This window comes from Camelina sativa, chromosome 13, assembly GCF_000633955.1.
Source record: "Camelina sativa cultivar DH55 chromosome 13, Cs, whole genome shotgun sequence".
NCBI lineage: Eukaryota > Viridiplantae > Streptophyta > Magnoliopsida > Brassicales > Brassicaceae > Camelina > Camelina sativa.
The window spans coordinates 2,701,630-2,727,904 of NC_025697.1; the positions used below are offsets into that span (position 1 = coordinate 2,701,630).

The following is a 26,275-nucleotide window of genomic DNA, read 5'->3' on the forward strand; positions in this document are numbered from 1 at the left end:
ATAGAGAAAGAAAAGATAATAATATTCAAGAACTACTAAGTTAATAGATATCATCATCATCATCTAGTGATCAAAACAACCGTCATCATCAAGCTTGCCATCCAGGAGAGAAGAAGACCAACATAAGAGAACATACGAAGATCAAATCTATCATCTCTCTTCATCATCATCATCATCTTCTGCTGTTACTATCACACGCTCAAACATCAATATAATCATCATCAAATGCAAGGTCATCACCAGAATCATCATCAACACTTATCATCAGCATCTGCCACGTCCTCAGCTTCCCATGGAAACTTCATGTAAATATATTTTTATTATGTGTATCTTGATGAGACTTTATAAGTCGTATAAAAACTTTTTGAATTGATAATTTCATGATCCCACTAAGTTTTTTTTTTTTTTATGTGTGTACATATGTATGATGAGCAGGAACAAAGATGGGTATGATATTGGAGAGATAGACCCATCACTCTTCCTCTATCTTGATGGACAAGGACATCATGATCCTTCAACAACTGCTTCTTCTCCTTTATCTCATCATCATCACACAGCTCGTATGCACTCTCTCTCTTCTTTCTTTTTTTGGGAATAGGGGTTTGGTTTTTTGGTTTCAGCAGATAAGGAAGATTCCCTTCTAGAGAGAGAGAAAGAGAGAAAGAGAGAGTCACAGCAAAAGCATGCCCAACAGATTTCAATCTTTCTTCTGCCATCAGTACTCTACTTTCAGCTTTGACCAGATCCTCTCTATCTTTTTCTCTTTTCAGACATCAAATCTTCCTTACACTTCTAAACTCTCTTCTTCTTTAAAAACCCTTTTCTCTTTCTTGTTTTCTAATTAGAACTAGTCCACTCACATGTTTATAACTTGTTATAACCAGACCACTTCCAAAACATCCCATGACGACTCATCTATATATGAATCTTTAATTATGGCAGAGAATTTGGCGATGAGACCTCCAACATCGACGCTCAACATCTTCCCATCTCAGCCGATGCACATAGAGCCACCTCCTTCTTCTACACCCAATGTAATAATTTACTTTATAATATTTCTATATATATGCCTATTTTAGTTGGTTTCTGTTTCTAATTTAATATAATGTCAGCGCAACTACTAGCTGTTTCATATAATATCAAGTCAGACCAATTATTATACGTTTCTCATTTTTCTAATTAGTAGTGATGATTTGATTGTTTTCGTCTTTTTTTTTTTATATGTTGTGTTTGGTAAGACCGATAATGCAAGATTAGTTCCGGCTGCTCAACCTAGTGGTTCGCTTCGACCATCTTTTGAGCCGTCCATGGACTTGACCAATCATTCTCAGTTTCAACCTCCTCAAGCTTCTAAATCCATCAAGGTCTCTATCTATTAATATTTTAAAAATATTTTAATTAATTGCTTTGTCAAACTAGAAAACGAATATAGTTTTAGACTTGTTGTAGTTTTTAATATGTTAATGTATCATTTCGAAATGTTATGGCAGAAGGAAGGGAACCGCAAGGGTCCTGCCTCATCGGACCATGACATACCGAAATCGTCAGACCCTAAAGTGAGTGTTCATACAACTGCAAAGATAAGATTTTTTTGTTTTTACTTTTTGGTGTTTCATATTTTTTTTATTAATTTAATTTCTCAACAGACATTGAGAAGACTAGCACAAAACAGAGAAGCAGCAAGAAAAAGTAGATTACGTAAAAAGGTCAGCATTTATATATTTCAATATGTAAGTTGCAAATATATATATATATATAGTTTTATATCCAAATTTTTTATAACGTTATTTACTTTGGTAAATTATGCCAGGCTTACGTTCAGCAACTCGAGTCATGTAGGATCAAACTGACCCAACTAGAACAAGAGATTCAACGGGCCAGATCCCAAGTAAATATTTTGACCTGTCTTTTCATGTATTATAGTATATATATACTTCATGCACACCTAAAGTCTAAAATGTACCAATTTGATTTCCGATGGTTAGGGCGTATTCTTTGGAGGGTCTCTTATAGGAGATCAACATCAAGGTGGACTACCAATTGGCCCTGGCAACGTCAGCTCCGGTACGTTAATAGTTTCCTATATACATGTGATGATGACTCAAAAACTGTAAATTTCGAACCCCCAAAAAAAAATAGATATTGAGTAAATGCAATGTGAAGCAGAAGCAGCGGTGTTCGATATGGAATATGCAAGGTGGCTGGAGGAGCAACAGAGGCTGTTAACCGAACTGAGGGTGGCGACACAAGAGCACTTGGCCGAGAACGAGCTTAGGATGTTTGTGGACGCTTGTTTAGCTCATTATGACCATTTGATCAACCTCAAAGCCATGGTCGCTAAGACTGATGTCTTCCACCTCATCTCTGGAGCCTGGAAAACTCCAGCTGAGCGTTGCTTCTTGTGGATGGGTGGTTTTCGTCCATCGGAGATCATTAAGGTACGTTACATGATCACGTCTTTTCTTAGAACCATATAATATAAATGAATATTGTATATGTTGGTGAGTCTGTTTTCGGATGGATTTTTTTACTTATTCTATTCGAGCCACATCCCACACAAAATTAAGATAAGATGTGGTACTTAAATTAGTCATGATGATATTGTAGACTAATCAATATGGATGAATAAATAATCCTAATTTTTTTGGAATTTTACTATAATTAACCATATTAAATTCTACCATACAAGCTAAAATAATCCAGAATAGAATTGATTAACATCAATTTCTGTGGATAACTTGCAAAAGATAAAATAATAATGACTGAAAACTGTGACGTTCGTTTTATTATTATGATCGTACATGTGCATAGAATATAGTACTAAAAACTTTATTCAGTTACTAAAAATAATTTTCTCGTTCTTATAAAAAATTCGTCTTTGATTTTCATAAAGAGGGTACGGTGTAGCTAGTAATAATAGATAAGACAGACTCTATATAGTGATATTGTTGGACGAGGTATATATAGTAATGTATACATAACATCGCATGGGGTGAACTATAGATGTATAAAACCGACCTATATACGTGTATGTCTTAAGATAATAATAAAGGTACACGTAAAATTAATGTTAAAAACAAATAAAGAATGCATGCAATTGTGTGTGATATGATAGCGAAGTATTTCTAGAAATGGTTAGGTTTTGGCATAATGTAAAAGAAAGTACCTGTCTGTTTTTTTCGATTCATGCATGGTCCATAGGGGGAGAGGGAGAGAGAGAAACATAGACCTCCATGAACTTTAACAGAGAATGCCATAGTATAATAAGTATATTAAAAGAAAATAAATAAATCTTGTCGTTTAACCTTTTTAGCAAGCTCATACGTACGTTGGATAATTATCCTATTATAATTTTTGTAAAATAATTCCGTAAAGCCTTTTTGACCTATGATTTATCATAATTAATATGTGTATAAACTACGATATATATAAATTGATGTATGGATGGTGTGCAAACCTGACAAGACCTTTGGCAATGTCTCAATCTTATATCCATTTTAGTGAAAACAAAAAGGAAAGAAGAGATTTTGGGTGTAGCTAGTAACTTGTGCATAGTACACTACACATTTAATGCATTCAACGTTCTTTATGCATCGATTAAGACCATTGCTAGCTAGTTCTCTAAAGTATTCAACTTGTATATGTGTTAATTTTGAGCCGCATTCCGCCATGCAGGTGATTGTGAACCAAATAGAACCATTGACGGAGCAACAAATAGTTGGGATTTGCGGGCTGCAACAGTCCACACAAGAGGCCGAGGAGGCTCTCTCGCAAGGCCTCGAGGCATTGAATCAATCGCTTTCCGATAGTATTGTCTCCGACTCTCTCCCGCCTGCATCCGCACCACTTCCTCCTCATCTATCCAATTTCATGTCACACATGTCCTTAGCTCTCAACAAGCTCTCTGCTCTTGAGAGCTTCGTTCTCCAGGTACCATCTATTTCTTAAAGCTATTATAATACCTAGGGATTTTTTTTTTTATATCTCGGATATACGGAAATTATATAAAAGTGGACCCCTATAGGGGATCGGATGTGGTCCTAATCGAACTAGGAATACATATTTTGATTCTTTGAACTACTCCTTATTAAACACAACTAAACTATCATATATTTATAATATACATATATATATATATATGGTTGGTATAACACGCTATCTAAATTTATATAGATGTTTTGTATGTATGTGTATGTTTGCATACAACTTATATATATATATATATATATATGTAGGTAACGTCGGCTATTATTAGTTAGACGACATTCGTAATAGTGTATAAGTATAGTAATAAAAAAATAGTGGTTGATTTTTGTATGGATTATAAGAGGCTGTTAAAATCACTAATTTGAAAACTTATTATTTACGCATTACCATATATATATGAAATGAAAAGTATTTAAACTCTTGATTCCGACATTATGCAAGTAGGTCTCTAACAAACACTTATCTTGTCTTATATAAACTTGGTCGGGTTGCTTTTGTTAGAAGACTAAGTTTATTAGAGCATCTTTAGTGGTGAGAAGGTGTCACCGTTATTCAAAGAAAAAAAAACTTAATATTTTAATATATGACTAATAAGTGATTGACATGTGTTAAAAAACACTGAGAATCGTTTCTTCCGCCAGTAACTGCAGCAACGATTCTTTACTTTCTCTCCCCTATTTATATTTTTTTATTTGTTTTTATTAAAAGAATTGGGGAGAAAGCAACGCCATTAATCATGGTCTTAGTAATACTATATTTATTTTCCCAATTATTTACCAATTTAGAACGGGCAGGTTTATGCAAGAAATTATATATATGCTTGTGTATTAATGTATCAACCTATAGGCTAATACAATAAAAATCGGCATCTTTCTGTATTTTTCTCGTGTTTTTTTCAATTAAAATAAAATTGGTCTTCGTGTTTAGATACACGATATACGACCTTTCATCTATATATTATTTGAATTTCTAAAAATCAAAACAAAAAGAGAAAGGTCCAACTTTAAAAGAGGCAGTAAATATGGGGTTAGTTTACTAAAAAAGGGATGATGGGGTTTCAAACTTCTCTAAACGCACGTGACAATTGCCACCATGATTGTATATATTCACATATATGCAGTCCAAATGCAAATACTATTATATATATATATATATATATATATATCACATCAAAATGGAAACAAGGATTGCTTGGAGCCCATATCGTTGCATGATATCATGGACGTAACTGCCCGAGTATCCCGTTCCCATCCTCTCAAAACACTTTCTTGAGATTTGAGAATAATTATTCCCTTTACTTACATTTGGTTCCACAATTTTTTTTTTTTTTTGTTGTTGTCTGTACTTAATTTCATTAATGATATAGGTTAAGATTATAATTAATTAGTGATCAAAAGTATCATGAAAGCATGGCGTGGGACCGAGAGTATGGAATTCATGGTTACACCTTTTTGACAATTTTGGTGTCGTGTTCTTATTAGTGTGTAGTAACAAAGCTTTGATTTTTTTGTTTGCTCGATCAACATGTTGAATAATCGGCATGCATTAGTCGTCAATCAACAATATAATTTATACATAATACATAATGTTAATTTATGGATAATTAATTCCATTATAATGCATGCTTGGTCTTTTATCTTTTTTTTTTCCTATAGATAATAATCTTTTACACTCTGAATTATGAGACTATTATTTAGTTACTGTCCAGTTTCATTAATTGTCTTAGTCAATAACATGAACACTACTCTGTCCATATTTTGATCTGCTTCTATTTCTTCATTTTCACTTTACTTATTTAGTTTTTGGACTAATACATTAAAAAAACTTACAGGCGGACAATTTGAGGCACCAAACGATCCATAGGCTGAACCAATTGTTGACGACACGTCAAGAAGCACGGTGTCTTCTAGCAGTTGCTGAGTACTTTCACCGTCTCCAAGCTCTAAGTTCTCTCTGGCTAGCCCGTCCTCGACAAGACGGATGATACTAAAACAAACTGATGATGAAGGAAACCAAAAGAAACACAAGAGAATAGGTTGATTAGTTAGCCAGCTTGACCTCTCTATATATATATTGTCTCTCTACTCAAATACAGTACAACTAGGGAAAATTAAAATTGCTTGGCTTCTTTTTGTTATATGATTTTGATAAAGATGATAGACAACTATTTCCATACCTTTTAAGTCTTCCTTGCGCAAGTGGAAAAAAAAAAAAACAAAAAACTTTGATCTTCAGTTTCGAACACAAGGACATATAGATACCAAGAATATGAAAGAGAATTGAAAGAAAAGAGAATGCTGGCAAAAATTGCAACTGCATGCAAGAGAGAGGGACTTGTAAGTTGTAACTTGTTAGGTCAAATTAAAGCATTGACCAGTGAGGAAGGTGACAAATGGTGAGTGTTTTAGGATACCATCAGGGACTTGGGATCAGTAACGTTTTGCTTTGGGCTCAACGCCACCCCTCTCCTTTCTTCTTCACTTTTTCATTTCTTTGCTGTCACCACACCAGTGTTTTCCAGTCTTTTTCTCACTTAATAATTTGTTTTTATTATTATTATTATTACACTATGGTCAAACGAATACCAGAATTTATTTTACATCACAAAAAACGAGATTGATATAGCTGCCAGTTTCTGTTTTTTAAAAGAGAAAAAAACAAGTTATTTTGGAAAAAGTAGTTTCTAACTGTTAATTTATTGAAATTGCAAAAAGATTACAAATAGCCCATAATAACTAAGCCCATTACTTTTAGGGTTTTAGTCGAAAACCCAACAACACAGTACGATACGAATGAGGAGCAAAATAATAAAACAGAGAAGCCGCACAAACACGAAAAACAAAAACAAAAAAAAACTCACACACACAACTTACACGAACAGAGAAGACCTGAAGCCACAAAGAAGTTTGTACCGATTCAAAGCATACAATCTGCTTTCGAAGGTAATTTCCTGAAGAAATTACTTGGAGCAGAAGGCATCTTGCTTCTGAACTTGGGATGCCTCATCCAGAACATCCCCGCCACGAGAGCTACGATCTTGAATGGCGTCACGTACAAGATCATTGCGGCGAAAAGACAAAATATCACAAACAAGCAAGTCGCACGCGGATCTCTCCAACTCAACAGTGCTTGAAACCTCTCCCCTTGCGTTGCAATGTCTCCAATAACCATCTGGATCCGACCAGCAACGCTTCTTAACCTATCATACCTCATCTTTACAACATCTTGTCCCTTTGAAGTGGGAAAAGTATCGAATTCCTCGTCCAGCTCATCGGGGCTAGCCGCTTCTGCCCAAGAGAGCTTTGTGTCCATATGAGGAGGATGACGTGGCCTGAACCGAAAACTCCAAAGTCCTATCAAGAACATGTAGAGGAACGTAGTTGGGAGTATCAGCTCCGGATAACAAATCAGTATAAAGAAGAGAACGTGGAACAGTATCGTTGTCAACGGATTCTTCCAGTAGCAGACCTCTCCTAGCCATTTGCTCATAGCAATCAAGCCTGAAAACACAGAGACTATCCTGAAGAAGTTAGCTTTGCTCCTCCTCATACTCCACATGTGTGAATCAACATCGAGCATGTACTCTACGATCTCTTTCCTTAAAGGAGGTTCTGCTCGAGATAACCGCGCTGCAACAATGCTCATCGCTTGGTATCTAAGACTGTCTAGTTGGTTCACAGTGAATGGATGGAGATAATGCATCTTTGGAAGCAGAGGATGTCCATAAAGATAGATCATGTGAGCCAAAGATAGACAAGTGAATCTCACAGCTAGTTGGACTTCTCCCATTTTCTTTAACCCTTTTGTTTGCAGAACAAGAAGAGGGTAGGAGTGAGTGTAGATTCTATCTGCTTCTAGAGTTGATAATCGGATCCTTACCTTTCCGATTCTGGCATCCACTTTGGCTCCATTGTTTGACTTCTCGCTCCCTCCAAGGTGACAGTTATCGAAAACTCCAAGTGTGATGACTGTACAAGGATCATGTACTTCCCATGTGTATTGCTCATTCCATTTAGGGTTATAGCTCTCAATGATGGTTCTTGTTCTCACCCATTTTTGTCCGTACTTGGCAACACAATACGGATCTGTTGTGGCTTTACCGTCTTTTGTTTTCATGGGAGAAAGCCCTTGAGCACTCAAGATTCCTACTTCAAGGATGCCAATAGGTTGCTTCCACAGTTGCCTTGCCGTAGGCTTTACGTCACTGATGTACAGAGTTGATTCGTCCATTACATGGTAACCGCCTTCAAGGCAAACTCGTAGGTGGATTCGGCTTGAGAACTTGAGCTCGTGTCTCTTGTCTCCTTCCAATGCCCCAAAACCGAACTTTTCGAGGTTGTACCATTTGGAATGAACAGCTCTGTGGTCTAGTCTTTTCTCAAACACGTTCAAAGGTGAGATCAGTCTCCCCATGACTTCATCTTTGGCTGATGTCACTTTGTTTTCTACCGTCAAGAAGAACTGTTCTTCAAACGGCTCTGCAGCTACAAATACAAGATCTTCGTTCCACATCGGACTCGTAGTCTTGTTAGGACATAACTTTGTTTTCAGAATCTGATTCCCAACCTGAACTTTAACGAAAGCTTGAGGCGGTTGGCTCCTGTCGCTAGGCTCAACATCTTGCGCTTCAATGACATTAACCCGCAAATACCACAGTTTTGGGGATACATAGACCTTAGACCTCACGCTTTGGACACCTTCTCCTTGAACCGAAGAAGCATCCGAGTGCCAAGCATCAGGAAACGCTTCATCAGCTTGCGTCCCAAGCCAAACCGCTACCATAACCTCTCCTCTCTTCTTACTCTCACCTCGCCTATCTTCTAATCTGTACCACTGTGGTGCAAGTGGACTATCAGGAGGAACTCTTGTAGGAACCTCACGCATATCAAACACAACCTTCCCAATGTATTCATCTCTTGTAACCATCTCCTTATCACGCACAAATACTTCGACTGTTGAGGATTGGACCTTGTCTTTTGAAAAGGCGAAAACTTGATTCCACTCAGGGTTTGTTCTTTTCTCGAAATGTTTAGTCTTTCCTTTGTAGTTTCCGATTTTCACTTCGACATAAGGATCACAGTTGCTCGTGACAGGGTTAGGAGGAAGATCCTTGGCTTTGACGACACGAACATAGAGATAAAACATTTGCTCAACAAGGTCGTATGTGCTTGCAGCTCGTTCACTACCAATCCATCCAGTTCCTCCACGCTGTCCTCCATGTGGCCATCTCTCCCCAAGCTCTGGTTTCATGTCTTTAAGCTTATAGTCTTCTTGGCTCTTAGCTCCATCTTTCGCTGCCATGGTTACTTGAACCAAAAGGTTCTCCTTTTACTTGTTTCTCTAAACGTTACAGTTCTGCACCTGACACACAAAAACAGAAACATAAAATTGCAGGGAAGAGCCTGAGAATTGCAGAGTTGCAGAAGAAAGACAAAACCAGTTTCTTGGATGTAAAGAAACTAATGTATCTCCTTAGAACTGATTTAAGACCTCAATAGTTAGTAACTTAGTATTAGTATTAAGTAATTTTATTTCAGTCTCAAGCAAGATGATGATAAGATTCTCACCTGATTTAAACAGAGCTACTTAAATATTTCAAGAACAATATGTACATATATACTAACGTACAAAACAAAGATGCTTTGTAGTTAGTAGCACCTTGAGATAGATATTGAAGAAGTTTCTTTGAATGAAGTTCTCTGTTTTGCTGCACCAAAGAAATGGAGAAAAAATTAAGAAGAAGTCAAGAGTAGTATTGCATAATCAAGTTTTGGGAGAGAGAGAACGAATGAGAAACAATTCTATACACATACACAAAAAAAAAAGAGAGGAATCAAATGAAAAAAGCAAAAACGAAAAAAATAAATTACTCTTATTCTCTCTGTTTTTTTTTTCTTCTTCTTCTTTTAGAGGGAAGCTGATTCTTCTCTTTTATAGCGAAGCAGATTCTTTTGTTGGTCTTTTAATCTTTATGTATTATCAAGAAAGTTTTGCCGCAGTGACAGAAGGTAAAAAGAGTAGATTCTTTCACACTCTATGCTCTAATCAAAACATTCATATTAAAAAGTCCATCCATAAAAACATAAAACATATATAAATGTTTGTCTCCACTCATGAAAATAATGAAGAAAGCATATAAATTTTCGTTTTAACATTTTTGAAGTATGTTTGGAAAAATCTGGTGTACCCTTATGTTTACTTGTATGTATATTGATTTGATTGTGCAAATAAAGATAAAATTATGAAACTAAGTAAACGTAAAATTTTAAGAATTTGCAGATTTTTCTAATGGTAGGTAATACTCTCTCTGTCTCAGAAAGAATGATGTTTAGAAGTTTTTACACATTTTAAGAAAACAATGATTACTGAGTTTAAATATATATATATTTTTATTAAAGAGATATTATTTAATTTTAAACCAATAACAATTCAAAATTTTAAATATTTTTAATGATTATTTCTTAAAGTTTACAAAACATCAATGTTTGTGGGACAAAAAAATATTCCAAAACATCAATTTTACGAGATAGAGAGAGTATATCTTTAGTGCCTAAGTGATGATTAATAATAAGATTAGAAAACATTTACAACACAAACTTTTCCCTGTGAGCATATATATCTTTAGTGTGACTTTCTGTCTGATTGGAATAAGCATCTAAAAATTAGCTTTTTCGAGTCTGCAACTCTTTTTTAATAAAAAGCAAAAGGGAAGGCTAAGCAGTGATTATTATTTGATTGAGTAACATCATTACCTTATTATCCCGTCTTTTTTTAAATTCTAATGCCCGCACTATAGCACATAAAACTATTTCCTAAAAATAGTAGTATTATAGATTTGTCACAAAGAAAATACAACAATTTGTCACAAAGAAATTTGTACATAGCATACTTCTGTCTTTTTTTCTTTCTCCGTAACCCGCTCCATTAGATTAGCATATTTATGATTTATATCCGCTCAGAAATTAGCCATAAAAATTTGACATTTCGGTCCCTCATGAGGATTTTGTTCAATTTTCTTGAAAACCATGTAACAAAAGATAAGTTCTATACTAACTAGAAACCTTTTTGGACATAAAGTTGCATTTGTTCTTTATCGACAAAGGTTATAAATAAAATGAAATGGCTTTTTTTTTTTTTAGGAAGGCCAGTTAATTTAATCTCTACGAACAACAAGTTATCAAGTTGTAAAGGATCCAACTTTAGTGGTACTACTTTGGCCGTCTAAAAAATGCTTTAGTAATGATGACTATATTATTATTGTGTTAGTTTATGTCGAAAATTTTCCCCTACCATCAAATTCATCAACTTGATAGACTTATCGCTACTTGTAGACTTGTCATATAAAATCCAATTTTCTCGATTTTATTTGGTTCCCAATTATACGATTTATCAAAGTAGAAAGAATATTTATGAAAATGGAATCATGTTATCTTATTATAGATATGTTCATTGTCAATTTTGTATACACTATGTGTGATTCATTGGTGTACGGAACATGTTTAGGGCTTCCCATAATGCCCAGTCTAAAGTAATTGGACCTCTTATACGTTAAGCCCACTCTTAAGCGCTTCTTCGATGACACATTTCCCGGAAAAGAGAGCCGTTTATGATAAATCTCTTCCAACGGTCAGATTCGATATCGCCGTTTGAATATGACCATAAACTCTAACCCAAATTTTCTTATTAATATTTGAAAGTCTAAAATTTCTATCTGTATTTGTTCGACAGATCAACTCATATTGAAGTTGGATGAATTTGTATTAGATGGTCCAAGGCATTGTCATAAGCTTCACACTTCCACCAGTTATAGCCTAAATATAATTATAACGTGTTATTGCATTATCCAGACATATTCAACGCCGACATATTGACCATATATGTATTGGCTATTATTACGGTCCATGTGTAATCAGTGATCAAATCGAATCCGTCTCTCTAAGTCTTATGTCGCTCACTACATCTGTATGTATGTATGTATATATATATATCATTACACTTTCCATCAAAACTCCAAACCGATACCAAACACCTATGGATAAGAAAGCGACAGTAGTTTCCTCTCTCTTCATCTTGTTCACATTCCTCACGATCTCTTTCTCTAAAGATCTCTGTAACAAAGATGACAAAAATACCCTCCTCAAGATCAAGAAATCCCTAAACAACCCTTACCACCTGGCTTCGTGGCATCCCGAAACCGACTGTTGCTCATGGTACTGCCTTGAGTGCGGCGACGCTACCGTTAACCACCGCGTCACCGCTCTCACCATATTTTCCGGCCAGATCTCCGGTCAGATCCCGCCTGAAGTCGGTGATTTACCCTATCTTGAGACCCTTGTCTTCCGCAAACTCTCCAACCTCACCGGTCAAATCCAACCCACCATCGCTAAACTCAAGAAACTCAGGTACCTCAGGCTCAGCTGGACGAATCTGACAGGTCCAATCCCTGATTTTATAAGCCAGCTCAAGAATCTTGAGTTCTTGGAACTTTCCTTCAATGATCTCTCTGGTTCCATACCTAGCTCTCTCTCCACGTTACCTAAAATCATGGCCCTTGAACTTAGCAGGAACAAGCTTACAGGTAAAGAACTCTCTTCAGTCTTCTCCTTATTCATATCATCGAGTTTCTCGTTTAATGATCGATCTCTTTGTTGTAGGTTCGATACCAGAGTCATTTGGGTCGTTTCCAGGAACTGTCCCTGACCTTCGCCTATCACACAATCAGCTCTCCGGTCCAATACCCAAATCACTAGGCAACCTAGACTTTAACCGGATCGATTTATCCCGGAACAAGCTCGAAGGTGATGCTTCGATGTTCTTTGGAGCCAACAAAACGACATGGTCCATTGATTTATCAAGAAACATGTTCCAGTTCGATATCTCAAAGGTTGAGTTACCTAAGACACTTGGTGTATTGGACTTGAACCACAATGGTATCACAGGGAATATTCCGGTTCAGTGGACTGAGACTCCTCTGCAGTTCTTCAATGTTAGCTACAACAAACTGTGTGGACACATACCCAATGGAGGGAAACTTCAGACGTTTGATTCTTATTCCTATGTCCACAATAAGTGTTTGTGTGGCGCACCTCTTGATAGTTGTAACTTGTAAGTCAAACACTGCTATTCTACTTTTCCAAAGAATCCAAATGTCTATAGACATCTGTATCTTTTTGATTCGGATTGATTAATAAAACATCAGCCAAACTTGATTGATTAATAAAACAACGAACCAAAACTCGAATTTGATGAACTCATAGCACATTTTCAAAGTGTTTGATTTGATTGATGAATCGGAAAAACAGAGGAATAAAGGATATAAACCGAATCTTTGCGTTACGATTTGGTATGGTTTTTCGATTCGGTTTGGTTTTATACCCAATTTGAAAAGTTAAACATATAGGTTTAAATCCTTTTTTTTTTTTTGGGACAAAACCCTAATTGTCTTATTCTTCCAAATTCTCAAATTTCTCAATCTCGTCGTTCTCTAATTTACTGAATTGCATTCTCGTAATCGATTTTGTGATGATAACGTGGCTTGTGGATGCAGGCTCTTGAACATTGCAAGAAAAAGAAAACTCTACCAAAGAAGACAAATTAAGGTACAAGATTGATATTAAGCAACTAAAAGATCTAGCAAAAGAAAACATGAAGAGAAGGAAAATAAGAAAGAAAAATGGAAAGTAGTAATTAGCAATTTACCATTTGTGTGTTAGAATCTTAAGTCTATAAATAGGGTTGCTTATTCAAGAAGTTTGTATCATAGAAAAGAAGATAACGAAGAGAGGATCGATAACTACGAAAAAGAGGTTTAAGAGAAATCTATCAAAATCAAAACAGATTTCCAAGCTTCAGATCTCGAAGCCGTTCACTAATCATGTCAATTTCGGGGCATAATGAGTTGCAATTGGGGCAAAACAGTTCAGAAAGCAGAAATATGGTCGAGAGGAGCTCAGATCCTTGTCACCAGCAAAAGCTTAGTCAGAATGAAGATGCAGTAATACGCTCTGTTCTTGGTCCTCCAATACCTACCAGGTTCGCATTCCTTCCTGTGGGGATCACGCGCAAGGAGGTTGATATTATTAAGCTCACTGCTCAGTTTAAGGCTGTCTATGGTTTTTATTTTCTGCTGGAATTGGAGAAGAGTGTTTTGAAGAAACCTGAGCTTGAGCCTCACTTTGTCTTCCTGAAGAAGTCAATGACTGATAGCAAACACTTTTTCTACGGCCAGCTTGCTCTTGGATATTCCAAAGTCCTGTTGCGTTCCCAAAAGGTGAAGAAGAAGGGTACTAGAACGGCAACCATTCTTGTTGATGGCTTTTTCAATCTTCTTCGTCAAGTGCTTGGAAAGGAGGAGGATGAACACGGAGTTGAGATGGCTATGATCGATTTGCAAGCTTTTGAGTATTTTGTTAACATGGAGTAAAATGACTTGGATCAGCCTCCAATGGTAACGCATGATATCCAACCTGATATTTCTGATCCAGCAGGAATCGCGCCTTTGATGTTAAGACCTCAAACTGAGGATGCAGAACCTATCAGTTTCCCATTACTTCCTGATCAAGGTATCACGCGCCAGGAGCTTGATATTATTAAGCTTACTGCCCAGTTTGTGTCTGTTTTTGGGATGTGTTTTGGGCAGGAGTTAATGAAGAGTGTGTTTATGAAACCTGAGCTTGAGCCTCTGTTTAGGTTTATGCTATCAACTGATACCAGACACGGTTTTTACTCTCAGCTTGTTCTTGGTTACAAGAGAGTGTTATTGTGTATCGAAAAACTGAAGGAGAAGGGAGCTAGTACGGAGACCGTTCTTGAGGGTTTCTTCAATCTTCTTGGTAAAGTGCTTGAAAGGGAGAAGGAGGAAGGACCTGAGATGGCTATAGTTGATTTGCATGCTTTTGAATACTTTGTTAAAGTTGGGTACACCGACTGGCGACAACGAAGACCTGGATACATATCAATTCTGAAGAACCCACCGCCATACATGCAGCCTCCACTGAGATCTGAGGATACAGAGCCAAAGAAACAAACGTTTGACGAGTCAACTCTTGTTCCAGAAGACCAGTTTCTTGCTCAACATCCGGTAATGTGTTCTTCCTACTGACTCTTACCGTCTTTGTTTTCTTTTTCTTTTGTAAGACTTGTTGAATCTAACTAGCAATCATACATTTTCAGGGTTCCTCTACCATCAAGGTTTCTGTACCAATGATGGGCAATTCATTGAGATCACAGTTCAGTCCTTGTCGGAAAACGTGGCGAGTTTGAAGGTGAAAATAGCAAACAAACTGGAGTTGAGTGGGAAAGCCGGGGTTTTAAAAGGCAACAAGTCACTTGCACATTACAACGTTGGAGAAGGAGACATCCTAACGCTGTCTTTGTGAGAACGTCTTCTGGATGCAGCAGGGAGAAATGCTTTTTTTTTTTTTTCTGAAAGAAATTTAGACACATCTGTTAGAATAAATCTAAATAATTTGAATTTTAATATCTAATTTTCAATGTTATTCTATAATCTAACTAAAATTTTAGAAATTATTATAGTAATATAGAAATTTACAGTTGCGTCTATTTATCGTAATTTTTCGTTAAAAAATATTTTAATATTTAAAATTAGTTTTATTTTGTTTTAAGAGTTGTGTATTTTATTTAATTTTAATTTTTCGCTGATACAGTTTCACTTATTATTAAATATATTTTAAATTATAATTATTTAATAGAAATTTACATTTACTTATTACAACTATTAGTTCAATATTCTCGGTTAGGATCACTTTGTCATCATAATTTTTTTAATTGTAGTTTTTTACCATAATTCTTCATAAAAGTATCTTATATTTATAATATTTTAAACAATATGTTTTGCAAAGTTGCGTCTATTCTACATAATATTTTTTGTTATAAGTTTTTATTTTGATGATTGTGTTTTTAATAACAGTTTATGTTTAATGTTTTTGTATTCAAACTATTCTATTACATTCAAATAATTTCATAATGTATAAATATAATTTTTTTTTTCGAAAATACTTCCCCGACATAGCGGAGGTCTGAGTCCTAGTAAAATAAAATAGAAAACCCCTAATTTCCTTTTTTTTTTGGGACAGAAACCCTAATTTACATATTCTTCCAAATTCCCAAATATCTCAATCTCGCCGTTCTCTAATCATCAGTGGATTGCATTCTCGTAATCGATTTTGTAGTCACCGACACACCGTCTCATCATCGCACCGTTTCTGTAGATTTCAAGCCGAAGTGCACTCTTGATGGAATCAAAGATCACTAAGAGCGGGCCTACTTCGAAAGATCCTTTCTTTTGCTTGGGATTCAAACAAGCAACCCAAGTCATCAAGCGTCCGCGACTTCCAAGGACCGTGGCTCTTCAGATCTACGCAAATTATTGGCTCCATTGCTCTCAGCTCATTGACTTCACTTGGCCAGAACCCCTAACAGGCAAACACTGTTTTGTAGATGATAATTAACGTGGTTTGTGGATGCAAGAAAAAGGAATCTCTACGAAAGATTTTAAGGTACAAAAATATATTAAGCAAGCAAAAGGAAATCACGAAGAAAAGGAATATAAGAAAAAATGTAAAGTAGTAATTAGCAATTTTCTATTTGTGTGTTAGAGAATCTCAAATCTATAAATAGGGTTGCTTATTCTAAAAGTTTTAATCATAGAAAAAAGAAGATAACAAAGAGAGGATTACTAAGAAAAAGAGAGGTTTAAGATCAAAACAGATTTCCAAGCTTTAGATCTCGAAGCCATTCACTAATGTCAACTTCGGCGCATAATGAGTTGCAATTGGGGCAAAACAGTTCAGAAAGCACAAAGAATGTATCTGTACCCTATGTTTTTCCTCCTCCAAGACCTACCAAGTTCTCATTACTTCCAATTGGGATCACGCGCAAAGAGGTTGATATTATTAAGCTCACAGTCCAGTTTGTGGCTGTTTATGGTCTTTACTTTCGGGTGAAATTGGAGAAGAGTGTTTTTATGAAACCTGAGCTTGATCCTCACTTTTTGTTCCTGAAGAAGTCAAATGACTGATAGCAGGCACAATTTTTACGGCCAGCTTGTTCTTGGGTATTCCAAAGTCTTATTGCGTTCCCAAAAGGTGACCACGAAGAAGGGTTATAGTAAAGCAGCCATGCTTGTTGATGGATTTTTAAATCTTCTTCCTCAAGTGCTTGGAAAAAAGGAGGATGAACACGGAGTGGAGATGGCTATGATTGATTTCCAGGCTTTTGAGTATTTTGTTAATATGGAGTACAACGACTGGGGTGAGCTTCCATACCTGATTTTTATGATCCAACAAGAATCACGGTTTTGACGTTAAGACCTCAAACTCATGATGCAGAACCTATCAGTTTCCCATTACTTCCTGATCAAGGTATCACACGCAAGGAGCTTGATATTATTAAACTCACAGCCCAGTTTGTGTCTGTTTTTGGGATGTGTTTTGGGCAGGATTTGATGAAGAGTGTGTTTATGAAACCTGAGCTTGAGCCTCTGTTTCGGTTTATGCTATCATCTGATACCAGGCACGATTTTTACTCTTATGTTATACGAGAGTGTTAATGTGCTCCCAAAAACAGAGAAGGGTGCTAGTATGGAGACCGTTCTTGAGGGTTTCTTCAGTCTTCTTGGTAAAGTGCTTGAAAGGGAGAAAGAGGAGGGACCGGAGATGTCTATAGTAGACTTGCATGCTTTTGAGTATTTTGTTGAAGTTGAGTACACCGACTCGCAACCAAGATTACCTGGATACCTTTCAATTCTGAAGAGCCCACCACCACACATGCAGCCTCCACTGGTAGTTAAGGATACAGAGCCAAAGATACAAACGTTTGACGAGTCAACTCTTGTTCCAGAAGACCAGTTTCTTGCTCAACATCCGGTAATGTGTTCTTCCTACTGACTCTTACCGTCTTTGTTTTTTTTTTTCCTTCTGTAAGGCTTGTTGTATCTAACTAGCAATCATACATTTTCAGGGTCCCTCTACGATCAAGGTTTCTGTTCCAAACGTCGATGATGGGCAATTCATTGAGATCACAGTGCAGTCCTTGTCTGAAAACATGACAAGTTTGAAGGCGAAAATAGCAAACAAACTGGAGTTAATTGGAAAATCCGGGGTTTTAAAAAGCAACAAGTCACTTGCACATTACAATGTTGGAGAAGGAGACATCCTAACACTGTCCTTGTGAGAACGTCTTCTGGATGCACTGGCACATTTATAATGTTGGGATAATGCTCCTTTTTTTTTTTTGAAAAATGGATATTTTGAAATCTGCACCGAAACTTGTTTTAAACGTGGTCTAGTCACCAATAATCAATAATAAGTCTGTATTGCATCATAGCTATTTATAACCATACATAGTTTTCCGTAAAAACTCAAACAAAAACACAAAGACTCTGATGGCTAAAACAATGACATTACTCCTGTTCTTCTTGTCGTCCACTCTCCTCCTCACGACATCTCTAGCTAAAGATCTCTGTCACAAAGATGACAAAATCACCCTCCTCAAAATCAAGAAATCGCTTAACAACCCTTACCACCTCGCCTCATGGGACCCCAAAACCGATTGCTGCTCTTGGTACTGCCTCGAGTGCGGCGACGCCACCGTTAACCACCGCGTCACCTCTCTCTTCATTCAAGACGGCGAGATCTCCGGTCAGATCCCCCCTGAAGTCGGTGACTTACCGTATCTTGATTCCCTTATCTTCCGCAAACTCACTAACCTCACTGGTCACATCCAACCTACTATCGCCAAGCTCAAGAAACTCACTTTCCTCAGACTAAGCTGGACGAATCTCACCGGTCCGGTTCCTGAGTTTCTGAGTCAGCTCAAGAATCTTGACTACATTGACCTTTCCTTCAATGACCTCTCTGGTTCCATACCTAGTTCTCTCTCTTCATTACCTAAACTCGGGTATCTTGAGCTTAGTAGGAACAAGTTTACAGGTGAAATAACTCTATATTTATTTTGTTTGGTTTCCATTAGTAGTCATATCGATTAGTCTCATTAACAAAATGTATATTTGTCTAACCTCAGCCTTAAACTTGTAATTAGGTCTGATACCAGAGTCATTTGGGTCATTTTCTGGAAAAGTCTCAAGCCTTCTCCTATCACACAACCAGCTCTCTGGTACCATACCAAAGTCACTAGGCAATTCAGACTTTTACCGGATCGACTTATCCTGGAACAAGCTTCAAGGCGATGCTTCGATCTTGTTTGGAGCTAAGAAAACGACATTGATCGTTGACATATCAAGAAACATGTTCGAGTTTGATCTGTCCAAGGTTAAGCTCGCCAAGTCACTTACTAGGTTGGACTTGAATCACAATAGGATCACAGGGAGTATTCCGGCTGAGTGGAGCAAATCTGAGTTTCAGTTACTTGATGTCAGCTATAACAGACTGTGTGGACGCATCCCCAAAGGAGAGAATATCCAGAGATTTGATTCTACTTCCTTTTACCACAACAAATGTTTGTGTGGTGCACCTCTTCCCAGTTGCAAGTGAAGGTTGAAGCAAGTTAGTAAACCAAGCTTTCATTATCTCTAATGTACCAAACAAATCAATCAAGTCTCTAGACAGAAATGTGTTTTTATTTCGAATAATTAATAAATGCATGAACCAAACTTTGCATTTGATGAATTGATCATAGCACATTTTCAAAACGTATTTTTGGATTGGTAAACTCCAAAGGAGGGTAGTTTTGTTTTTTGATGATGATAGTGAGCTGCATTCTCATCATTGATTGACTCTATGCTCTACCATTGGATTCTCAACTTGCCTCTCCCTTTTCTCTTTTTTTTTTGTAATCATTGTTTGTTCTATCAAGTACTATGGTCCACTTTGATTCTTCACATGCTTTGTATTATGTTACAACCAATTAACTAGCGACCAAATTTTAAAAAGTGCGGTAAAATCTATCTCAATAGAAGAATTGACCATTGACCTTTGGTTTTTAGTGGAGGAAATGAGTGTATAGCCTCTTTAGGAACAGGAACGCACACCAAAGGTGTGGTTCTAAGCAGAGATGATCCAGTCCCATCATTCATCTGATCATCTCTACACCATCCCGTCGCTTTCAGCTCAAAGCAATATTGTATTATAGCAGATACAACGATTGGAACGAATCTAAACACCACTTTCTCTCCAGGACAAGCTCCCAAAAGTCGTATTCTTCTCAATTTTAGCTACAAACAAACTGTGAGTGGACACATTCCAAGTGACAAGATTAAAGTGAATCCAAAAGAAAAGAAAAGAAAAAAAAACTCTGTTTCTGTCAGATTAAGTGGGTCTAATAAATTATAAGCCCAACTAATAAAAGCCCATTGGAAAACCGATTCCTTGAATTCCAAGCTTTAGATCTGAAAGCCGTTCGTTCCTACTCGGCTTCGTACTCGACGCAGTCAGGGCTGTTCTTTTCCGGCAGAGGTACGGTGGTTACGTTCTTATCTCTCTCACCGAAACCTTAAGTACTCATTCCCTTTTCCGATTCCTCTTATCATATATTTCCTATCGATTTCTTATCCAATGGGATTATATTTTATCTCTGCGTCAAATCAAACCTAATTTCATTAGATTTGATGATAGTTTGCTGACAATAAGAATTATAGAATGTTTCTTTTCTGTTTTATTTTTCGTAAGGAAAAAATTAATGAACACTTCGACGCAGAATGATTCGCAATCGAGGGAAAACAATACAGAAAGCAAAAGTATTAATGTTGAGAGAAGCTCAGATCCTAATTATCAGCAAAAGAATGGAGATGAAGCTAAGGATATCAAACGTTATGATGCAGCAACCTTTATAATTTCTCCATTACATCCCAAGTTCGCATTCCTTCCTTTATCGACCACGGTCACGCGCAAGGAGGTTGATATTATCAAGCTCACATCTCAGTTTGTGGCTGTTTATGGGATTTCTTTTCGGATAGATTTGGAGAAGAGTTTGTTGATGAAACTTGAGCCCCACTTTGCGTGAAAAAAATTCAGATAAAAAGGTCGGTTTTTACGCCAGGCTTGTTGACGGGTATTGCAGAGTCTTACAGATTTCCCAAAAGCTGAGGGGTACTGTTACTAGTACGGCAACAATTGTTGATGGTTTTTTCAATCTTCTTCGTTAAGTTCTTGAAAAGGAAGAGGAAGATGAGAAGGGAGTGGAGATGGCTGTGATTGATTTCCATGCTTTTCAGTTTTTTGTTAACATGGAGTATAACGTTAAAGTCGTTCTGCTATCTCCACCGGGGTCTCGTGATACCCAACCTGATGCTCCAACTGCAGAACCTATCAGGCTCCCATTACTTCCTCAAGGGATCACGCACAAGGAGCTTGCTACTATTAATCTCACAGCTCAGTTTGTGGCTGTTTATGGGATGTGTTTTGATCAGGTTTTGATGGAGAGCCTGTCTACGAAACCTGAGGTTGAGCCTCAGTTTCAGTTTATGAAGGCAACCGATAGCAAGTACGTTTTTTACTCTGAGCTTACTCTTGGGTAAATGAGAGCGTTACGGCCTTCCAAAAAGCTGAAGGATAAGAGTATTAGTATGGAATCCCTCCTTGAGGGTTACTTCAAGCTTCTTCATAAAGTGCTTAAAAAGGAGGAACAGAAGGATGGAGCGGAGAAGGCTATTGTTGATTTACATGCTTTTGAGTATTTTGTTTATGTGGAGACTATCCGTTGGGAATCACCACCACCTGGATTCCTTTCAATTCTGAAGAACGCACCACCAAATATGCAGCCTCCACCTGACGAACCAGAGGCAAAGAGACCAAAGTTAGCACTTGTTCCAGAAGACCAGTTTCTTGCTCAAAATCCGGTAATTGTTTTCTTTTCTTTTCATTCAGACTTAACTTGGCTAGTTGTATCTAACTAGGAATCATACATTTTTCAGGGTTCCTCTACGATTAGGGTTTCTGTTCCAAACTTCAATGATGGGAATGTCATTGAGATCACAGTGCAGCCTTTGTCGGAAAACGTGGCGAGTTTGAAGGAGAAAATAGCAAACAAAATGGAGCTAAGTGGAAAAGCCGGGGTTTTAGAAGACAACAAGTCACTTGCACATTACAACGTTGGAGCTGGAGACATCATTACACTGTCTTTGTGAAAAGAACTGATGCAGGTAAATTCTTTTGAGACATGTTTTAAAACTAATTTTACAACATAATATGGTCCTTTTTGTTGCTTCACATGCTTTGTAGTTTGCTTGTTACAAATCTGATTCTTTTGTATGTTACAACTAATTTTAGTAGCGACCAAGTTTTATAAAATGCGAGCAAGTGTTTTTTTTTTTTAACGAGTGGTAAGTTTTCTTGCTCTTATTCATTTTCTTCTTCTAAAACCATTAGCTAGAGGTTGACGTTTGGTTCAAGTGATTGTATATAGCCTCTTTAGCAACAGGAACACACACCAAAGGTGTGGCTCTAGGCAGAGATGATCCAGTCCCTTCATTCATCTCTACACTTCCCTTCACTTTCAGCTCAAAACACTGTATTATTGCAGCTACAACCATCGGAACGAATCTAAACACCATTTTTTCTCCTGGACAGCTTCTTCTCCCAACTCCAAAAGACATCATCTTATCACTCATAACCTTCCACTCAATCCCTTCAAATCTCTCAGGCCTAAACATCAATGGATCTTCCCATTGATTTGGATCTCTTCCAATCGCCCAAAGGTTAACTATCACTCTTGTTTTCGCAGGGATTCTAAATCCAGCCACCGCACATTCTTCATCCGATTCTCTCACGAATATTGGTCCTCCAGGGTGTAACCTCATTGTCTCCTTCACCACTGCTTGTATGTAACTGAGATTGCACAAATCTGATTCTTCAACTACTCTCTTGTTTCCCACCACTTGCTCTATTTCTTGTTGTGCTTTCTTCATGATCTCTGGATGGTTTATCAGCTCCGCTAGAGCCCATTCTACTGTTATTGCAGATGTATCTGTTCCTCCCCCATATATGTTCTGCATAACAACCAAATAGACTATTTTGAGGCTTTTGTGAAAAAAATTATATCAAAACATGAATCTTGCCGGGGAGACATTAGAAGACAATTACCATGATGAAGGCCTTAATGTTTTCTCTTGTCAGCTTAATCTCTGCGTTTTTGTCTTCATATATGTCGAGCAAAATGTCTAGCATCTTCTTTGCTCCTGCATCCTTATTCTTCATAGACTCATGCTCTTTCATTACTCTTTCTATGATTAAATCATACTTGTCTCGAGCATTTTTGAGCCTTTTCTTGAGTCCTTGCAAATCAAGCCTTTTCAAGAACCAAAACGTTTCAGAAACGTTGAAAAACCCGGCTAACTCATTCAACTCCACCACCATTTTGATAACTTCCTCTGTTTTGCCACCACCGTCACTATCCGATTGCATTTTTCTGAACATCATTCTCGTTATGATGTTGCTTGTCAATTCCTTTAGCTGTTCACCGAGGTTAACACTCTCCTCTGCTTCTGCTTTCTTCAGAATGCGTATTAGAAGATTGCTTAACTCCTCCCTTCTTACTGAAACAAAACTATCTAATGCTCTGCTGCTGAAGAGCTCCATCGTACAAATTCTCTTCATGAACTTCCAGTGAAGCCCGTAAGGCGCTGAGAAGAAATCTGATGAGCCATAAGTAAGGTATTCAATGTTTTGCATTGTGGGACGGTTCAGGAAGTTGAGCTCATTGGATTTGAGAATCTCATTCGCCATCTCGGCCGATGAGACAATAAGATTAGGAATGGAGCCAATGAAGAGATACATCAAGGGTCCATAGCGGTTAGAGAGTTTGTGGAGTGCTTGGTGAGCTATGGGACCAAGAAGGTGAATGTGACCGATGATAGGTAAAGCGGTTGGGCTTGGTGGGAGCGGTAGTTTGTTGCGTAATCTGTTTTTAATGGTTTGGATCAAGACTTTAATTCCAAGGCATAGAAGGATGATTACAAAGAAGTATTGTAAATCCACCATTCTCATATTTGGTTTGTGTATGAGAGTGATATTAAGGTGATTTTATAAGATAGGAACCAAGTTATGACTCCTTATGGTATCAAATATTAATCCCAACTTCAAGATTCTTTATTTTCTCTTGTTGTCTTTGTTCTGGTTTTTGTCTCTTTTCTAAGGGTATAATCTCTGTTTTTGATCCTGTTTTATTGTATATTTATCTTCTGTTGGTTTCTAAACAAATAAGATGTGTACACCGTTGTTAAGATTTCATTATTAGTTGACAATTTAAAAATGTTTTCATTATTTAGGCTTACACGCCATTATCAACTTTCAAGGTGATGTTAGGTTATTGATCAGTTACTGATTGCAAGATTTAGAGCTCATGAAAGTTATAGGAAAGAATATCTAATTATATATTCGTGTGATTGTACAAGATAGAAACATATATTTTATTTTTCATCAAAAGTCTCAAGCTTATGGAAACAGAACAGAAACAGAACATGAGAATAACAGAGCATGAGAATAACAGAGCATAAAACAGAGCATGACAATAACTGAGCACGGTATATATGTTTCCAAATTCCTACTGATGTTTGATTTAATTTAGTGTCCAAATGGATCAAAACATAATTCAGGAGAACACATAAGTGAACTTCCTCCAGAAGTCCCTGAAGCTGAAAAGCCTGTAGGTAATATGATCTTAATTTTGTCTTTGTCTCCCTTCACCGTCCAGTTAAAACACTGCACTAGTGATCCGATTGTGAGACTCAGTACCAGAGAAGCGTGAGAAGCTCCAAGACATCCTCGCCTTCCGCTACCAAACGCAAGATAATTCACATCTTGACCTTTTAACTCCAACATATATTGCTGGTAATAATAACCAATCTTTCTTTCTATGTTTTGTTCCACCACAAGAAACCTCTCAGGCATAAACTTGTCAGGGTTTTTGTATGTGGTCGGATCGCGCATTATACCGTAAGCATTGATGAATATCTTTGTCCCGGATTTTACATCGTACCCGTTGATCTTTATGTCAGTGTTGCTTTCTCTGCGTAGTAATGGTCCAACTGGATGAAGTCTCAATGTCTCCTTGATTGCTGCTTGCAAGTAAGGAAGCTTCTGCAGATCTGTTTCTTTGATTAACCGATACGTTGTTCCTAAAACCGATTTGATCTCGTCTCTGATCTTTGTGAAGATATCGGGATGGTTTATTAGCTCAGTCATTGTCCATTGTAAAGCTGCAGAAGTAGTGTCTAAGCTCGCCATAAACAACTCCTGGAAAAGATGTTCCAAATATTCTTATTAAGGCTAATTCTAACGAAGCTAAAGAAAAGTAATGAAATTAGCTTACAAGGATGAAGAACTTGATCTGATTCATAGTCAATTTGAGCTCAGCTTTTGGATCATTATACGTGTCTAACAAGATATCGACGATATCTTTATCTTTCTCCTCTTCATCGTTGCTTTTATATTCCTTCAGTATCTTCTCAACCAACGCATCGTACCGCCAAATGGAGGATCTAAGCTTCTTACCATTCCCAAACACATCTAGGTCCCGGAATGGTCCAAACAGCTCCATGAATCCAAACCTTGTGGCACAAGCCATTATATCACTCACTATCTTCCTGATCTCAATGGGAAGATTCGAGTTTTGGCTGCAACGTTTCCCCATAACCATCTTTGATAGAATCTTTGTGGTCAAAGCAGTGAACTCCAAACCGAGATTGCACGCCTCTTTATTCTTCGATCTCTCAACAAGCGATCTGAGTAAAGCTAACGTTTCCTCCTCTCTTATATCGACAAATCGATCGAGCTGATAACCCGCAAATAGCTTGGTCATGCATAACTTCTTCATGAACCTCCAGTAAGGTCCATAAGGTGCATTAAAGAACTCTGATCCTTTATAAACATTGAACTGCCTCGGACCAAAGACAAACTTGGAAGCGAAATCAGCGTCGTGAGTCTTGAGGATTTGCTTAGCCGTGTCAGAATCTGAGACAACGAGGACTCGTAGTGATCCTATGCGTATAGTCATCAAAGGACCGTAAGTGAGAGCCAAGGCTTGTAGTGAACGAGGTAGGCTTGAACGGAGAAGATGCATATGACCGAGAATGGGAAGTCCTCGGGGACCTGGAGGAAGAAGACCATTATTGCGACGGCTAGAGAAGGTGAAGAGTCTACGAAGAAGGAAGATGGTAATGAATGTGATGAAGGAGAGGAGATATGAACAAGATGTGTAATTCATAAAAAAATTCATCATAGTAACCGTATCTCTGTATATGTGTGTTGTTAGTGTTAATTAGTAGGATTAAACATGTGTATTAAGATAGTTAATATAATGGTTATGTTTTGTT

At 37.2% G+C, this 26,275-nt stretch overlaps 7 protein-coding genes across 12 annotated transcripts in view; 4 read left to right on the forward strand and 3 right to left on the reverse strand.

Annotated features, from left to right (window-relative positions):
* Window positions 1-6,162, forward strand: part of LOC104734696 (transcription factor TGA2.2-like) — a 7,692-nt gene extending 1,530 nt beyond the window's left edge. The window contains exons 1-11 of one of the 5 annotated variants that reach the window (XM_010454323.2): window positions 17-305; window positions 436-560; window positions 943-1,034; window positions 1,239-1,364; window positions 1,491-1,556; window positions 1,647-1,706; window positions 1,811-1,888; window positions 1,986-2,064; window positions 2,164-2,438; window positions 3,676-3,930; window positions 5,819-6,162. In XM_010454323.2, coding sequence (XP_010452625.1) covers window positions 226-305; window positions 436-560; window positions 943-1,034; window positions 1,239-1,364; window positions 1,491-1,556; window positions 1,647-1,706; window positions 1,811-1,888; window positions 1,986-2,064; window positions 2,164-2,438; window positions 3,676-3,930; window positions 5,819-5,971 — 1,389 coding nt within the window. In that variant the 5' untranslated portion in view covers window positions 17-225 and the 3' untranslated portion in view covers window positions 5,972-6,162. Of the gene's footprint in view, window positions 1-16; window positions 306-435; window positions 561-942; window positions 1,035-1,238; window positions 1,365-1,490; window positions 1,557-1,646; window positions 1,707-1,810; window positions 1,889-1,985; window positions 2,065-2,163; window positions 2,439-3,675; window positions 3,931-5,818 lie in introns of those variants that run through there. The other 4 variants (XM_010454324.2, XM_010454322.2, XM_010454325.2 and 1 more) reach the window with 4 other exon arrangements.
* On the reverse strand, window positions 6,665-9,807 carry LOC104734697 (FT-interacting protein 1). 2 transcript variants are annotated; one of them, XM_010454328.2, is made up of 2 exons: window positions 9,646-9,807; window positions 6,665-9,348 (listed from the first exon to the last, which is right to left on the reverse strand). In XM_010454328.2, exon 2 carries the CDS (start codon window positions 9,286-9,288, stop codon window positions 6,904-6,906), a length of 2,385 nt encoding a protein of 794 aa, XP_010452630.1. In that variant the 5' UTR covers window positions 9,289-9,348; window positions 9,646-9,807; the 3' UTR covers window positions 6,665-6,903. The 2 variants fall into 2 exon arrangements, with proteins under 2 accessions (XP_010452630.1, XP_010452629.1); XM_010454327.2 differs by having other exon boundaries at window positions 9,555-9,806.
* Window positions 11,984-15,434, forward strand: LOC104734698 (polygalacturonase inhibitor 1). Its single transcript, XM_010454329.2, has 4 exons — window positions 11,984-12,565; window positions 12,642-13,092; window positions 13,535-15,067; window positions 15,160-15,434. Exons 1-3 carry the CDS (start codon window positions 12,019-12,021, stop codon window positions 13,596-13,598), a joined length of 1,062 nt encoding a protein of 353 aa, XP_010452631.1. The 5' UTR covers window positions 11,984-12,018; the 3' UTR covers window positions 13,599-15,067; window positions 15,160-15,434.
* Window positions 15,936-17,391, forward strand: LOC104737868. The gene is given in 3 exon segments (XM_019234447.1): window positions 15,936-17,284; window positions 17,317-17,339; window positions 17,342-17,391. Coding segments are annotated over 3 exon segments (339 nt in total). The 5' UTR covers window positions 15,936-17,018.
* On the forward strand, window positions 18,350-19,661 carry LOC104734700 (polygalacturonase inhibitor 2-like). The gene is made up of 2 exons (XM_010454331.2): window positions 18,350-18,938; window positions 19,048-19,661. Exons 1-2 carry the CDS (start codon window positions 18,392-18,394, stop codon window positions 19,497-19,499), a joined length of 999 nt encoding a protein of 332 aa, XP_010452633.1. The 5' UTR covers window positions 18,350-18,391; the 3' UTR covers window positions 19,500-19,661.
* Window positions 22,164-23,942, reverse strand: LOC104734701 (3,9-dihydroxypterocarpan 6A-monooxygenase-like). The gene is given in 3 exon segments (XM_010454332.2): window positions 22,164-22,357; window positions 22,360-22,951; window positions 23,046-23,942. Coding segments are annotated over 3 exon segments (1,515 nt in total). The 3' UTR covers window positions 22,164-22,331.
* LOC104734703 (3,9-dihydroxypterocarpan 6A-monooxygenase-like) lies at window positions 24,503-26,191 on the reverse strand. Its single transcript, XM_010454334.2, has 2 exons — window positions 25,273-26,191; window positions 24,503-25,196 (listed from the first exon to the last, which is right to left on the reverse strand). The coding sequence occupies exons 1-2, from the start codon at window positions 26,179-26,181 to the stop codon at window positions 24,525-24,527; spliced, it is 1,581 nt and encodes a 526-aa protein (XP_010452636.2). The 5' UTR covers window positions 26,182-26,191; the 3' UTR covers window positions 24,503-24,524.

Coding starts and splice junctions, on each gene's coding strand:
- LOC104734697 (XM_010454328.2), bottom strand. CDS start 9,288: ATGGCAGCGAAAGATGGAGCTAAGAGCCAAGAAGACTATAAGCTTAAA.
- LOC104734698 (XM_010454329.2), top strand. CDS start 12,019: ATGGATAAGAAAGCGACAGTAGTTTCCTCTCTCTTCATCTTGTTCACA. Junction 12,566..12,641: donor TAGCAGGAACAAGCTTACAG/GTAAAGAACTCT, acceptor TCTTTGTTGTAG/GTTCGATACCAGAGTCATTT. Junction 13,093..13,534: donor CCTCTTGATAGTTGTAACTT/GTAAGTCAAACA, acceptor TTGTGGATGCAG/GCTCTTGAACATTGCAAGAA.
- LOC104734703 (XM_010454334.2), bottom strand. CDS start 26,181: ATGATGAATTTTTTTATGAATTACACATCTTGTTCATATCTCCTCTCC. Junction 25,197..25,272: donor AGATCAAGTTCTTCATCCTT/GTAAGCTAATTT, acceptor CATCTTTTCCAG/GAGTTGTTTATGGCGAGCTT.
- LOC104734700 (XM_010454331.2), top strand. CDS start 18,392: ATGGCTAAAACAATGACATTACTCCTGTTCTTCTTGTCGTCCACTCTC. Junction 18,939..19,047: donor TAGTAGGAACAAGTTTACAG/GTGAAATAACTC, acceptor ACTTGTAATTAG/GTCTGATACCAGAGTCATTT.